Consider the following 16,399-nt stretch of genomic DNA (forward strand, 5'->3'; position numbering starts at 1 on the left):
AGGAGTGCTTGGGTGCTTGCAGAGAAGAGGAGAAAATCAGCCAGCAGGCCATGCTCACTGACAAAATAGCACTATAATTCCCAGGGTTAAACTGCCAAAGACCTTGAGCTTGTGTTCCAGTCCATGGAGCCAAAAGGAAGGCTGGGTTTGCTGAGCCCAAACATTATTCCTTGGCCTCTTTCTGGACCTTGAAGAGTCCTGCCATTGAATATATAATTACATTGGCTTAGAAGAGTTAAATTTCAGAGAAATCTGGCTGAAAAAAAGTTGTGTATCAATTTCTTTTGCTTCTGAAACTGCTCCAACTCTCTTGCTCATGGCTACCACAACTCATAGCATATCACGTTATTCTCGCCTTTTCTGTCCCTCTTCACCATCCTTACCAAACACATAGAAGGCAAAAATACTTGGTGCCCTATTCTCCTAACAAACCCATGAATTTACTGAACCACAGGGCTCAGCACTCAGTAAAAAAAGTCACTTCTCATAGGTCACTATGTCTGGAGTCAACAAAGACTAAGTGGAAAGAAGTGTCTTACCATACCAGGTGTCTTGGTAAGGACCCTGGTATTTCCTCATCTTACCAAATCAGTTGAGGCATTTGTCAGATACCAAGATGAAGCTCTGCAAGAACCATGTAGGAGTTCTAGACACAGAAGGATACAGCTGAATCTTCTGACTTGAGCCACTGCATGTATGGAGTGGTAAAAGGAAGCATGTTGGTGAAACCTGGTTGGGAGAGCACCCTCACATTTGTGACAGCCTCTGGGAGGCTCTGTGGTTTTGAAGCCACTCAGTCCATAGAGGCAAGTGTGGTACTGAAATACCAATGCAATTCAAACCTCTGGGCTTTCCAGTAATCCCAGTTTAGTCTGAGATGGGAAACCAGGAGGAAGTGGTTCTCTCATTCTTTTAGCCTGGAAAATTCACAGTCAAAAGCATGAGTGTCCCATCCTTGGTTTCTTTGCACGTCTTGCTGTGGGGGATACCCATGAAATTTGGCTCTTGGAACTTGAACCTGATAGACTCACTGCATTTCTTCATCAAAAGCTGGGGACTTGAGATGGTGTGAAATAGGAGGCTTCGAGGGACCTTTCAGGGCTTCTAAGCCAGACAGTGCATTTGGGGACAGAGATGGACAAGTTCTCCCACAGTTCTAAGTTCTTTTTTCTGTTGATGTCTACATCCTTTGAAGATTTCTGGAACCAAGTCCCTCACCAAGGTTCTTCTGAACTATGGAATCTACCCAAATACTGGGCTGAAACCTTTGGGTGACGGGTTTGGATGGGTTCCAGTCCTGAAGGGGGCAGACTTCCCAGTCTGTTGTTCAGTTTGAAGCTCTCAGCTTATGGGTGACCAAATGGCTTTTAAAATTTAGTTTTAATAATTGTGTATGTGTATTCCTCGTGTGTGTGTGTGTGTGTGTGTGTGTGTGTGTGTGTGTGTGTGTGTGTATACATACATGTTTAGGTCAAAGGACTTCTTTGTGGAAATTAGTTTTCTCCTTCCCCCTTTACCTGAGGATTGAACCTAGGTCTTTCAGCTTGTAATACAAGCACCTTTACCCTCTACACCACCTCACTGCCCCCCACCACTGGCTTTTGATTAGACACTTTTCACAATGAAGAAAGTAGAAAGGCACAGGACCCCCACCCTCACACCCGAACATGGTGACCTTTCTGTACTTCACCAATAACTGGTGGGAACATGCTCCCTGCCTCTCACTAACTTGAAAGCTTCATCATGGAGGTAGTTAGGGGCGGGGGAGATGGTTCATTTCTTCTGCACAAACATGAAGACCCAAACCCAGATCCTTAGCACCCATGTGAAAGATACAGTGTGTGTCTGTAATCCCAGATGGTAGGTCCTCAAAACTGGTGAGTTCTAGGTCTAGTGAGAATATATATATATATATATATATATATATATCAGAAGGTGGTAGTTGGAAGATCTCAAGTTTGAGGATAGCTTGGCAGCAGAGTGAGACCCCTTGTAACAGAAGGAAGGGAATAGAAGGGAGGGAGAAAAGGATGGAGGTGTTGGGGGGGGCAGAAAGAGCAAAACCAGTTATGCCATTTGTGGGGACAGGGCCAGGGAAAGAAGTGAACACTCTTAAGTTGCATATAATACAAGCTAAGAAAACATGTATAGAATACAGGCTTTGAAGAAAGCAATTTTCCTTTCCAAGTAGGAGAAGCACCTTGCTTGGCTGACTTCTGGGGTCCCTTATTGGCTAGTGATTCTGAGTCTGACATTTGTCTCTGATTCATGGGAAGCAGGCAGAGGCAGCCTGGTCCTGCTATACATCTACTCTTACCCTTCCTAAGCTGGGTGTGGGGTTGCAAGGAGTAACACAGCTGCTGTGCTTGACTCAGGGCTTCTGTACTGACAAGCCCACCCTGAGTCAGATGGCAGACTGTTGTGGGAGTGGCTCGTGAAGCAAGTCCCAGCTCCTTACAACCCGCCTTGTAGGCTTTGCATCAGCATTAGTAGGTAGTACATGAGGCAGCCAGATGTGGGGGAGCTGTTGAGCCTTGTACAGTTTCCCAGCAGGGAAGGTTTCACCCATTTTGGTCGATTCTGAAAGCAGACAACTTCTTTTCTCTCCCTTTAACTGATTCTTGTTTTAAAACAATCAGGAAACGGCTATGCTCTCAGTTGAAGTAGTAAAATAAGGAACTATCTTGGAGAATTTGAGGAGGAAAAAAAAGAAGACCTTGTCTTGGCTTTCTGTATATTCTAAAACATTGTATGGCAGTATTTTAAAAGCTCATTAAAACAATATTTTGAAGTTAGGGACAGGGTGGAGTTGGATCTGGGGGGAGTTGGAGATGAATGATGCAAATACATTGTATGGCATCCTCAAAGAATTAATAATACTATATTAAAATACAACCAGACCTGAGACATGGATTTGAGTTTAGAATTCCTCCAACCCAGTCATCTTGTAGATTGGTGCTCTGGGGAGCTGGGTGGTCCACCGGCCATCATCCTGTACCAGGACACAGCTGTGGAGCTGGCTCAGTATTCTCTGTGTAGACTCTGTTGAACATACCTCTTCTCCCACTGTCTTCTGGGTAGGCAGAGACTCAAAGCCAACATCTTGTGTGAACTTGCCATCTAGAGAGTGTGGAGGACCCAGTAGATTCAAAAGTGATTAGGTACTGAGATCCACAAGTGTGACTGAAAGCCATTAATGGTTGGTTCATCACAAACCTGGAAGAATGGGTGTGTGAGCCTAAGCTGTGGTAGCTCTTGGGTGACTTTGGATGGCTCGGTGGGTTGTTGCTCTAGTCTTAGGCTTTTCAGAGACACAGACTGGGAGACTGACCTTTCCCAGTCTGGACCAGTGACTCCTTGCTGAGCTCCCATGAACTGCAACCAATGCCTTCTGGCTGACAAAGCAGGGTTGTCACTGGTAAATGTTTATGTTGCATTTTAGACATGCAAAGTTCATTGTCTGAGTTCTTTTTTCCCCTCAATGTTGAAGCTGAAGAAACAAAAACCCACAGAGGCGATGACTGACTGGCCCAGATCAGCTGGCAAGTTGGTGGCAAAGTTGATGTGGGGTTTCTGGGTTATTTTTTACTCCTGTGACTTATGTAGCTTCTCTAGATGATGTTGTTTGCCCCTCTTTCCAAATCTAGCTGTGTTCTTTTTAGAGTGATCTGTCAATTTTCCTGGTTCAGGCTGTAATCCATTACTGGCTAGCAGACAACCATAAGTTACATGGGGGAACTCCTTCTCAGGTAACACCATTACAGAGTTTGTCCTAGGCCATTGTGAGTATGGTGTGGGAATTGGAGGGAATAATCAATGCTGTTATGAACTGTTACAGGTTTATGTACAGGAAGCAGATGAAGAGTTCTAAGAAAAACTTAGTCTGGTACTTAAAGAGGAATGTTAAACAAATTGAACTAGAAGAATGTTCAATTTTGCATCTAAAAGTTGGGAGGTTTTGGGCTTCCTCTCCAGACTCCACTAGCAACACAGAGGTGTTATCTTTCCAATAAGGGAGGGAAGGAGGGAGGAAGGGGGGGAGAGGGAGAGAGAGAGGCAGAGAGACAGACAGACAGACACACACACACACACACAGAAGAGAGAGAGAGAGAGAGAGAGAGAGAGAGAGATTGGTGAAAATATTGAAAACTTTTCCTATAGAGATGCCATAAATCTTTCCATCTGTATTCTATCCACTTCCCTTCACAGAGATTGAAATTTTCTGTGTGATTTAGTGTCCCTTTAACTTAAATCACCTCTGCACAATACAGATGTTGGGTGGAGATTGGTATCTGCCTGTCTTTATGAATAGTGAAAAATAAAATCCCTCCTTTTCTCCCTCCTCTAACTGTGTACTGAATCACGAGGATGAGTGGCTGTGTTCTGAGTGTCTGATAGCCCTCCTTTCTAAGCATTCAAACAGCCTTTTCGATACTGCAAAGTGTTCACTGTAGAACTAACGCTACGGTTAAAACAGGAAGCATCTCTATGCTGGATAGGATGCTCAGAGTCACCCTCCACTCTCCCAGGGAAGGCTCTTCAGCTGACTGAAGCAGGGAAGCCGAGCCAATCAGAGGCCGCTTTCCTAGCTCTGTCACCAGTCTGTGGTTGAGGAAGGCTTTTGCTTTTTATGCTCTGTGTTGGGGAGGCAGATAAGATGCCAGGTCTGGACTGCCTCTGGGGATAACCTCTCCCTGTGTGATGTGAATGAGTAGCATCTTGCCTGGTAAATTCACAGGAATTGATAAAGCAGGCACAGCTCTTCCAAAGAGGCCTTTTTCTTTTTTAGCTCTGGCTGTGGTTTCTGCAGCAATTTTGTTTTTGCCTTAAAAGAGGTGCTGTGGATTATCAGCCCTCCATGTATGACGATTTGTACCTGCATGGAGTTGAAGACTCGGAGGCTGTAAGTATTTCATAGCCGGTTCCCTCTCTCCTCCTCTTCCTCCTCCCATTCCCCCCTCCTATTTCTTAGGCAACGCAGGAAACATGGAGCTGAAAGCCAACAGCATTGGGGTGCTTGCTGGCAGCTGTGTATTCTCTGTGTAGTTTGCAGCTAACTGAAATTATTTATTGTAAGGCAGAAGGGAAATTAACTTGATAGCGAAGCCACCTACGAGAATAGGTTGTTGGGATTTCTGTGTCACCAGGGCCACATTGGATTCATGAGGGATAACTGCCCCTTGAAGACCTGTTTAAAACTGTGCAGAAAGTGCTGTTTTTTCCAGCCACAGGGTTCACAGGAACGACTCATTCATTATATAATAACACTGTTTGTTGAGCTAGCATGAATGGAAGGTCCTCAGCTGTAGCGGTTATTATGTGCTTACTGGCCCGACAAGCGGTGCCGTCTCTGCTGCTTCTTTGTTAAGGAAATCAGATGCAAGGGTCGTGCACACAATACTCCAGTGCAGAGGCGGTAGGTGGTGTCCCTGCACTATGTCCTGGCAGACCGAAGTGAACTCACATATGTTTGGTCTTAGAGAACTGGACTCCTGTCTCCCTGAGAGCTCAGCCCCCTGCAATGTTTTACAATCAAGATGGAAGGATTTTCTGCAATCCCTAAATTTGTAGCATAGTATGTTGTGCAGTGTGCACAGAGGTTAAAACTGATGGCTGGGTTCTTCTTTCTACTATTCCTAGTGGTAGCACCTGTTTTTATGTCACTTACATAGAAACCTTGCAAGGAGGGATGATCGAGGTGGCCCATGGGACAGTCTGTGGGGCATCTGAATTTTATGAGTGCAATGCCATGCATGTGGCCACATTCAAAACAGGATTGTGTTATATAAGGTTCTTTGGCTAAATCACCCAATAAACAGATTATAACAGAAAAACAGAGACCCCTATGGCATACGTCAGTGAAATGTATGTATCACAACTGCTGTCCACGACAGGCAGCAGCCCCGGTTCTGAAAAGGCTTTCCATTTCCCCTTCCTGTCTGTGCTAGCTGAAACTCTTAACTCTAGTTTTCTTCTGAAAACTCACTTTGCATCTCACCCAGCGTGCTTCAAAAAGACCAGATGGTCAATTTTTTGCAAGGAACTGTAGTCCATAACATGGGGGGTTGAAGTCAAGAAGGCCCACTCTTGCAGGTAGGATTGAGAAATAAAAGAGACAACTATTGAGTTTAGTCACCAGCCTCCCCGGCTGGGTTCCTTGAGACCCTTAGCAATTCTCATATTATGTCCCCACACTCACTTATAAAAAAAACATGCGATGCCTTCTTGAGTTGTAAGTTTTCGTTCCAGCCATGATTTTAGACTTGGGCAGTGTTGCTTTGAAGTGGATTGGAGTTTGTTTTCTCTTTTCCAGAAATGCTTTTTAGAAAGCAGCTGCTACGAGCAGCCGAGCTGCCTAGGAACTAATGTGTGCAGCTCCTTGTTCTCCAGAACTGGGTAAATTTCAGATGCACTGGGTCAGAGGGGAACCATATAAGTACAGAGACATTTGTTTTTTATTTTGGTCCAGCCTCTCGGGACAGCTGAGCTTCCTGTAGGGTGGGAGTACAGTGGCTTAACTTGCGGCTGTAGCTGGTGGCGGGTAGTGCTAGGTACTGCAGTGCTGTGTTCCTAGTGACTCAGTGGTGGCCAGCAGGCTGAGCCTCCTGGGGACTGTGTGCATCCGTGGACGTGAGCAAGGTGGACAGACTGAGGAGATGAAGGGAGGCGTCTGGCCAGTTCTCAGTTGAGAGTCTGGGAGGTTTTTGGGGTGGGGTGAAAACCGAGGCACATCAATCAGAGGGGAAGACGGAGATGTTCAGACAGCTGACCTGACCCCGAATGCTCATTTGAGTTTATTTGTTTTTATAAGGAAGAATAATGTGATGTGTTACCCAAGATGGTGTGAACAGAGCTTCAAGCCAATGGAGAAGACTAGGCCTAAATAGCTGAGCCGGTGGAGTGCCAGATAAAGCCACACCTGGAGTGCCACATCCTCAGCAGTCCCTCTCAGTGCCAATGCATTTATGGCTGTAAGTGTGGGGTTTGCCCAGATCAAAGCAGAATGCGTGGAACGGTTCTGCTGGATAGGTGTGGAAGGTCTTGTTCAGACCAGCTGCCACCCGAGGACCAACAGGCACTAATAGCTCAGAATGGCACTATCTCAGGGGGGCTGGGGAGCCACCACCACTCTGTGCTACTGCAAATCCTTGTGGGGTGCATGGAGATCAGCATGTCAGACATGCCGAGAGTCTGTAACAGAGCATCTTGCCTAGAGACAAATGTTTTACTCTGAGAATACAGCATCAGTATACACTGCGAGCACATCTCAGCCCCATGGCCTGAGAAGATTTGGCACTGTGGTGGGAGGTTTTTCTTAGACGGTGGAGAGTAGCCTTCAAGGGCCCTAGACAGAAGGCTGTACACTCTGTCTCTTACTCTACATGAAAGAAAGAACAGGGGAGCATGCTGGAAAATATTCCAGTATAAACACATCAGATTCATTAGACCTGTGGTGCCCATGTGGCCAAGTCTGTTAACTTCTGCTCTGGATTCCAGGAAGGTAGTCAAGGGCCGGGACCATTCCCATTTACACAAAAGCACAAAAAGGCTAGGACTATCACCAATTATAATAATAAAATATAAAAAGTCCAGGATCATTCTCAGTTATAATAAGAAATCATTATAAGAAATCACAAAAAGGCTAGGACTACCCCCAATTATAAGAAAGTATAAAAAGGCCAGGATCATTCTCAGTTATAATAAGAAAATACAAAAAACAAATCAAAACAACAACAACAAAAGCCCCAGCAAGGTCTCTCATAAAAACAGGAGATTTCACATAGACTGTCATATTACTTCACATTTTTGGTTTTTTCTGAGGATGAAAACCAGGGACTTGTGCATGCTAGGCAAGGATTCTACCTCCAAGCTTCACCCACAGCCCCACATTACTTTGTGGGTCACTTTAACATGGGTAATAGAGTATGCACTCAGGGTGGGCAAGTCTATGCTGACACTAGGCCACTTACTGTGGGTCGTATACACAGGCTGCCAATGGCTTCTGTGTAAGTGTTACCCAGCACCCTACTTTTACTGCTCCAGTGTATATTAATGCAGGTCCTGGTGGTTTATTATACAAATAATAACACTTTTAAAATAGGGGTGACTAAGGGGAGTGAAAAAGACCCACTGCTCTGGGATCACCACTTTCGGTATCATGCTGCTTTTGGCTGTCATGTACATCCACATAAATAGCTTGTTGTAAGCCTGCTACTTTGTTACAACCTAGTCTGTTAAGTCCTCACCTTACTAAGTATGGAGCATGCTAACCCTGGAACCAGTCTGTTCAGATAGTGATTTGCATAACCATATGGAATTGGGAATGATTTTAAAGGAGTACTTTGCAAGGTGAAGCCAGGGTTAGTGATACATAGTAATTTGTTTCTTGGATCCAAACCTTTCCATTCCCAGATGCTTAAATTTGAAAGGGGGTACCTTGGTCATTTTCAGGTACTAATTCAAAACACTTTTTACTGAGGAAAACACATTTTCAATCACAGAAAGAGACATAAAGTAGTTACTAATACCATTAGAGAGATTATAGTGGCTAAAGATAAAGTGAGAGAAAACTGTACCTATTATAATATATATGTTATATTTGAATGCATATGTAAAAGCATGTGTTTAAATCTATATGTACTATACACTGTTCTAAGGGTAACTATATGTTAACTTTTCAAACTATTTGTTTTCAATAAGCTGTACAACTATGTTTGTCTAAATGTCTGTGGACTTGTATGTGTGTGTAAACTGTGCAGTCTTGTACATCACATTCATCCACACATGCATATACTTCATGCTTTGCTAACTGATGGTTGATACTGAATGGCATATTTCTACCATAGATATTTTGGGGAAGGAAAATTAAGTGCTTTTGATGTGAAGAAAGATACCAAAGAGTGTTGAAAAACTAAACTCTACTACAGGATGAAGGGTTGCTGCTTTCAAAGGTGCCACAAAGTTGTTTTATATATGAAGATATGTCCTTGTCCTCCTTAGGGAGGCAGATAAACTTCAAACAGACGGTTGATGTATATAAGGGCCTTCAGAAAAAAATGTTCTAGAGATACCAAAGTTTGGAGATACCAGTTGGGAACAACTGGACCAAAGGCCTTTATGTTTGGTGGATCAGAACATCTGTTCTGGGGCAGGAAGTCTTCAGCGGCTGTTTCTAGAGCATGGAAACTGGTTTGTGGATGAGTTGAAGGACTGGGGTTTGGCATCACTAACTAGAGAAGTAAATCAATTGCTTGTAGCTTGTAGCTGACTGAGAAATGTACTTGTTTCGCTCAGCTGAGATATTGTGGTAGTAAGCCAGGTATGTGAAGTAAATGATGAATACAGCCCTTTCTTCAATCAAATAACCATAAATGTTGGTTTTCTAAAATATACATAGAAATGATTGTCACATTAAATTGTTATGATGCCAAGAGAGAAATTCCTTAAATTTGACCAGAACCCATGGATTTGCCCCTCCTGCTAGTTTCTAGTTAGTTTTCCATTTTGGGGTGACAGATGGAAGTATAAATCTCAGCCATCGCCCTTGTCCAGGTGCTTCTGTATTCTTTCCTTACAGTTTGTATCTTCTCCAGATTATAACAAGTTCTGATAAGTTATTTTTGCATTGTATGACTGAAGAGCCTGTGAGAACAAGTTAAGGAGTTTGTTTTGGCTCAAGGTTTTGGAGGGTTCTTGGCCTCCTCATGTGCTTGGGTAGAGCAGCAAATTCATGGCAGGGAACTTTTCCTTCTTATGGTAAATGAAAGACAGAGAAAAAGGAAGATGGGAAGGGACCAGGATGTGGATTCTGTGACTTACTTCCTCCATCCAAGTAGGTCTAAATTCCTTTTACCACTTCTTGATATCGGCATTATGTAATGAATCCATAAGCAGGTGACTGCATTAATTAGATAAGAGTCCTAAGATTCTCCCTCTGTTTTCTCAAAGTCAATCCCCTGGCAAAGAAGCCCCTTGAGGGACATTTCATGTTCATAGTATGATTGAGTCCAGAGTCTTAGAATATAGTACTATGACTCCAATTTCCTGTCCTCAGTGAATGCCACATCACTCCGTGGCATTGTCACCTGTGTGATGCTCAGTAGCTATGCAAGCCCACTGTAAAGTGAAGGAACCACGGAGTTGCGTCAGCATTAGTCTTCCCTTTCATTGGGTCTTATGACCATGTTGATAGTCTTTGTTGCTCCATTCTCCATCGTCTTTGACATCCCATCTCCAGGTCAGCACACCCACTGAGAGAGGAATAGAGCACAAAACTGCACTGGATGTCATTTTTCATCTTGACCTGCCTCTCCCATTCGTCCTCTCAAATAACCATGCCATGATTTCACTCATGTATCAATGGAGTTAAATTAAAAATTAGACCCAGCAAACTCTACAGATCTGAATTCTGCTTTAAAAAGTAGGCAGACCTGGATGCTTTTAATATGTTTGAATCAGCCATAGGGGCTGTGAAAACAGTAATTTTAACCAGCCACCTTAGAATGACCCCTTTTCACACGGGAAAATTTTATGCAACCCGAGGCATGTAAATACATAAAATAGACATACAATTTAAGGATTTACTGATAATAAATCATAAAGACATTTCTCTTCAAACAGTTTTTTTTGGGTGCTAGCAAGTGGCTTAGCAGGTAAAAATGCTTTATTTGAGTGTACAAGCCTAATAATCTGAGTTCAAACTTCAGAAACCATACAAAGATGAATTGAGAGAAATGGTTCCATGAAGTTGTCCTGTTGTCCCACCCCAACATGCCTACACATGCACAATAATGCACTTACAATAATAAAAGGAAAAAAAAAACTTCAGAAAGTCTTAAAACAATTTCTTTGGTATACATATAATTTCACCATCCAGTAAAGACTAAATCAAATTTGTATACTAATTAGATGAATGTATTTGTTTATGTTTAAATTTGTTCTTGTCTTTTTGTTAACTCATACCATCATTTGTCTTCTGGTTGGTTGAAGAGGTTAAGTCAGACAACACTCACCATAGCAATATCTGTCAAAGTAACTGAGCATGACATCTCTAGCTTCAAATTCATCAGGACACTCTTAACAAAGGCAATTCATTCTGCATTTTCATCTACCTTACAGAATTCCAGCACGGTCAACTTAACCTTTCTTTCTCTTCTGCTTAGTCTTCCTGGCAATGCTCTGAGACTTCTTCCTTTCCTTGGCTCCACCATCAAGTCTCAACACAGAATGAAAGGGGCATTCCTTTTGAATGTTGTAGTCAGACCAAATATGGCATCTTCCAGCTGCTTACCAGCAAAGAGCAGGAGGAATTCCTTCCTTAACCTGGATCTTGGTTTTTTACATTTTCTATAGCATCTGAAGGTTTAACCTCAAGGGTGATGCTCTTCTCCATAAAAGTCTTTATGAAAATCTGCATTACTGTGGATCAGAGTGCTGTTTACTTTCATACAAAGAATTAAGTTGGGCATAATAGCACATGCCTTTAATCTCAGCATTCATGAGACAGAGGCAGGTGAATCTCAGTGAGTTCAAGGCCATCCCTGCTTACATAGTAAGTTCCAGGAAAGCCAGGGCTGCATAGGAAGATGCTTTCTCAGATAGATAGATAGATAGATAGATAGATAGATAGATAGATAGATAGATAGATAGATAGATAGATAGTCAGGTAAATAAAATAAGTAAAGAAGGGAAGGGAAGAAGGGAGACAGGGAGGGAGGGAGGAAGAGAGAAAGGAAGGGAAGGAGGGAGAGAGAGAGGAAGTACGGGTACATTTTGAGTGCAGAGATGGCTCAACCAGTTAAAAGTATTTGCTGCTTCTCTAGAAGACCTTGGTTTGATTCCCAGCACTCACATGGTGGCTCACATCTGCCTCTAACTCCAGTTCTAGGGGATCTAATGCCCTCTTAAGGCCTTTGTAGGACCAGGCAATCATGTGATACAGAGACATACATGCAAGTAAAACACTTGTACATGTAAAACAATTTACAAATCGTAGGGGAATATTTGATGCTGCAGGACATAGAGCATTTTGGACAAATTTTCAGAGTTGACCAATATTTGGATTTTACCAGTGCTGGGAATCCACTTTGTACAAATATATAGTACAAAATGGCATTAGTATATTCAGGACCATTTTAGAAATTATTGGAGATTCTACCCTGATCCCAAGCCAAAATTTGTGTGATTTTTTAAAAAGTAAACCCATTAGCAACTTCACGTAGCAATAAAAAAAACTTAAAGCACTATGCTACTAATTGAAAACCTCCATGCTGAGGAATAATTGTAGAAACACACTAAAAGTCTGGTTTCTGTAAATACACTATTACTCTTTTATCAGAGGAAGCAACTTTGCATGCACCACCCAAACCCTGCAGGTTCTAACGTGCAATCGTCTGGAATCTGTGCTGAGGTGTTTTGGGTAGTTTCATTAGCGTTAAACGGCATGATGGTGGCATGAAACACTGCATTCAAAGTTGCAGTGAAGTTGCACCATGGAAAGGGGAGTTTGCTGCCGTAGGCATCATCCATTCATTACATGTTAGATCCTGAAGCCTTTGGTCATGAGTGTTCAGAAACTTTTACCAGACTTTTGGTGATGACACATCTAGTTACAAGCCCCACACTGGATTGCAACTTTCATTTGCTGATGCTGTGTATAGTAGAGGCATGTGGCTTATGTATTAAAGAAGGGGCACTAGAGGCCACAGCTGAGTCAGTATAAAATAACGGCAGAGACAGGGAGTTGTAGATATTTATCACCTGGGTTTTGAACCTTTTAAGACTTTGGAGAGGGAGAGGCTGAAGGAAAACTGCTGCTGTTTTTGCAGCATACATTGGTTTACAGAAAGAAGGTAGCCCAGATGACTCTCAAGGCCATTTGTGAGTGCCGAGAAGACCAGAACCCATTCTGCCCCACATTTGTCTGATCTTTAGAACATGGCTGTGCAGTTTTAGTCATTGACTCAGCTGCTTCTCCACTCTCAATGTTCCACATGTCCTGTTTTTAATCTGTTGGAGAGATATTAAAAGGTTTACACCTAAAGCAGGATGTTTTGAACAGGTATAGTAGGTCTTGCATGTAATTCCAGCACCCGGAAGGCCAAAGCAGAGAATTGTGAGTTCAAGGCAAGCCTGGGTCATAAAGAGAGACTTATAAAAGCCAAAGTAAGTAAAATGAATAGGAGCATTTGAATTTTCTTTGAATTCATGGGGATGGAAATGAAGGCTATACTCCAGTGTGAATGTTGGCAACCCCTAGTTGAAAGCCTGGTGGTGTAGACCGCAGATGGCAGGGCTCTCATTTTGCCTTTTAACAATCTCTGTTAGTCTTAACCTCACTCTTCTCTTTAGCTTGAGCATCCTTTAGGAAATGATTCTGATCCCCAGTGTTGCTGTTCTCACCAGCTTTGTTGACATTTTGGTGAATGATATGGCTGTAGCTTAAAGCGTTTATCAGTATTCTTAATTATTTGTAAAACTTAAAAAAATTACTTTTATACCGAACATAGGTGTCAGCTATGAAAATGTAAAGTTTGGTTTTTAATTTTTTACTTTATAAGACAGCACTGCAGTCTAATAATGTTGTCATTGAAAGGGGAATCTCACTTCTAGAGCTCCCGGGGTTGTGTCTAGCTCCCCACTTCTGAGCTGTGTCTCTAAGTATGTTTCTTCTTCCTTATATTTTAATTTATTATATTGTGGTCATATTCTTTCCTGTCTCCCAACTCTTCCTAGATTCTCCATTCATTTCTACCTACCCAGCTTCATGTTCTCTCTCTCTCTCTCTCTCTCTCTCTCTCTCTCTCTCTCTGTCTGTCAAAAATAAAAACCCAAAACAAAAATATTATAAAACAAAAAATACAAAAACAAAACAAATCAAAAACTTGAATTCTGTCTGGCAATGGCCCAGTGCTTCTGGGTCTGCCCTGGAGTGTGGCACTCCACTGAAGAAAACCGTGTTTCCCTTTCCCAGCAAACATCAGCTGAAGATAGCTTCTTGGTTTGGAGTGAGACTTTGTGTCCACTTTCCCCTTTCTATGCTGGGATTCTTGTGGCTGGAATGTGTGCAGTTCTTGTGCATGCTGCCACACACTGTGTGAGCTCATGTGTGTCTGTCCTGTTATGCTGTTTGAAGATGCTGTTTCTTTGAAGTCATCCACCACCTCTGGCTCCTACAGTTTTTCTGCCCCTTCTTCCAAATAGCTCACCGGGTACTGAGGTTTGATTAAGACATCTCTAGGTAAGCTTCTTAGCTTTCTGTGTCTTGATTTCCTTGTCTCTGTAGCTTCAACAACAATTAAACAAAAATGAAATGATTTTGTGGTTGTTTCAAAAATTAAGTTATTTAATATGTATAAAGCCCTTAAAATGTATATAAGTATTAATACATATCATATGCATCATATATATCTCACATATTTCCCCAAATGAAGGATGCCTCTTACCACACCTTGGTTCCTACCAAGAACTTAGGTTTATTTCTAGTACTCTTGCATAATATTTTTAATAGTGATTCTCCCAAATCTTATAGAATACATCCTTGTGACTCCACTTCTGTGTGTACATCTTCACCACATGTCACATTCTGGCAAGGTGTTTCATAGAAAAGTTAGCAGTAATGCAGAACCGTATGCAGAGCGATAATAGAAAGTGACAGGTAGAAGATTCACTGCTCTCCTGAGAGCTTACAATTGGTTCACATCTTGTTTTGGAAAAGGAGGTGATAGAGTATCATTATAAGAATATCAGGAATTGGAGGTCTTGGCCTTAGCATTTTATTAGCTGTGACTTGGGACAGGCAGCTTATCTCCCTACTCCTCAATTTTTCTCACATAAGTTGAAGAAATTTGATTAGATGGTTTCTAAGATTTTTTTTTCTGAATCTAAAATCATGTTCTATTTGTGGATAAGCATTTCTTCCTTTGGGATACAGATGCCACCATGTACCATTTGCTTTCTGAAATGATCAATTTCCATGGCATTATGTAAGACACTGAGTAAGGTGTCGGTGTGTGGGCTTCAAATCTGCATGTTAGGCTTTTCCAGACTCTTTAAAAGAAGCAAGAGTGTTTAGTACATGTTGTGGGAAGGGGCTTTGTCTATTACTTGTTTGCTTACCTTTCCTGTGTCACACTTGCGTCCCTCAGCAGGCTGAGCTGGGGACACTTGAGGGTTAGCCCTAAGAACAGCAAAGAGCAAAAGCATGGTGAGAAGTGAGTTCCCCTAGGCTTTCAGACAATCAAAGAAAGGGAATTGCTCTCTGAGTCATCTTTCCTTTCAACGAAAGTGTCTAAGCTGTACATTAAGAGTGTAGGCTTGCACAGTGTTTGGAACAACGCTTTTGTGATTGACATGACTCTCATTATCAATAAAATATAGTATATATAAACATTAGCTGATATATGAGTGAGGGTCTGGAATCCTTAGTGCTGAGATGGTAGGTGTGTGCCACCATGTCTATCTAAGAATATTTTTTAAAAGTATTTTATTCCTTTGCAAAATTTTCTTCTGTTCATTATTATTGTTATTGGCTGGAATGTACTAAAACCAATAATCAGCTAAGTGGAAAACCCCAGAAGTGCAGTGACTTCTAGGAGACATTGATTCATTTTAAGAATCAGTCGCTACTTTTAAAAGTAACTGTACCCAGTGTACTTGGGTTTTTATGATAAGGTCAAAAGCTTTTTAAATAACTGTACCCAGTGTACTTGGTTTTTATGATAAGGTCAAAAGCATAGAATGAAAAGTGGAAATCTTGACTTGAACTCAAAATCTCAAATATTCCCTTGAATCCTGTTTGAATAAAGTTAGAGTTATAGCAAAATCTTGTCACATGTGAGATAGGAAATAGGGTGAGTATTATGCCAAAATGGGTAAACATATTGGTTTTGCCTTGTCTATTTCCAAGGAATCATTATTATAGCTTGATACCATCAGTTTCAAATGATGCCTTGGAAATTCATATCTTGGTACCTTTGTGATTCAATGGCTCTATTTATCCTGGTGATGGAGTTAATAACTTACTTTTTACATTTTCACATCATCTCCCATTTAATCATGTGAGTGTGACTACAGTACTGGAATTAAGTAAAGTTGATAAGATCAGAAAACACAGGGCATTTTAATCATCAAGATGTCCAGGGTAACATATGGAATAAACCTGCACAGGCCAGAGAGACTTTGCATGGGTCAGGTTTTGAAAGAAAATACCTCTGATGGTCATATGTATCATCAGTTAACAGAAAACCAAAAGTATGGTTACATAAAACATTATGCATGTATTTTATTAAAAAGTGTATCTATTTATTTTCATATATGCCTCCATGAGTTTATGTGCACCACATGCATGCAGGTATCCGAGGAGGCCAGGGGGTGACAAATGCCTTGGGACTGAAGTTCC

The 16,399-nt window shown here is 41.9% G+C and overlaps 1 protein-coding gene across 5 annotated transcripts in view; it reads left to right on the top strand.

The window, feature by feature from the left end:
* Cacnb4 (calcium voltage-gated channel auxiliary subunit beta 4) overlaps positions 1-16,399 on the top strand; it is a 243,446-nt gene that overhangs the window by 113,096 nt on the left and 113,951 nt on the right. Inside the window, exons 1-2 of one of the 5 annotated variants that reach the window (XM_051184702.1) lie at positions 4,504-4,903; positions 6,812-6,971. The exons of 2 other annotated variants lie outside the window; for them this stretch is intronic. In XM_051184702.1, coding sequence (XP_051040659.1) covers positions 6,966-6,971 — 6 coding nt within the window. In that variant the 5' untranslated portion in view covers positions 4,504-4,903; positions 6,812-6,965. Of the gene's footprint in view, positions 1-4,502; positions 4,904-6,811; positions 6,972-16,399 lie in introns of those variants that run through there. 2 more of the 5 variants (XM_051184703.1, XM_051184701.1) reach the window with 2 other exon arrangements.

The sequence above is a fragment of the Phodopus roborovskii genome, unplaced genomic scaffold (genome assembly GCF_943737965.1).
Source record: "Phodopus roborovskii unplaced genomic scaffold, PHOROB, whole genome shotgun sequence".
NCBI lineage: Eukaryota > Metazoa > Chordata > Mammalia > Rodentia > Cricetidae > Phodopus > Phodopus roborovskii.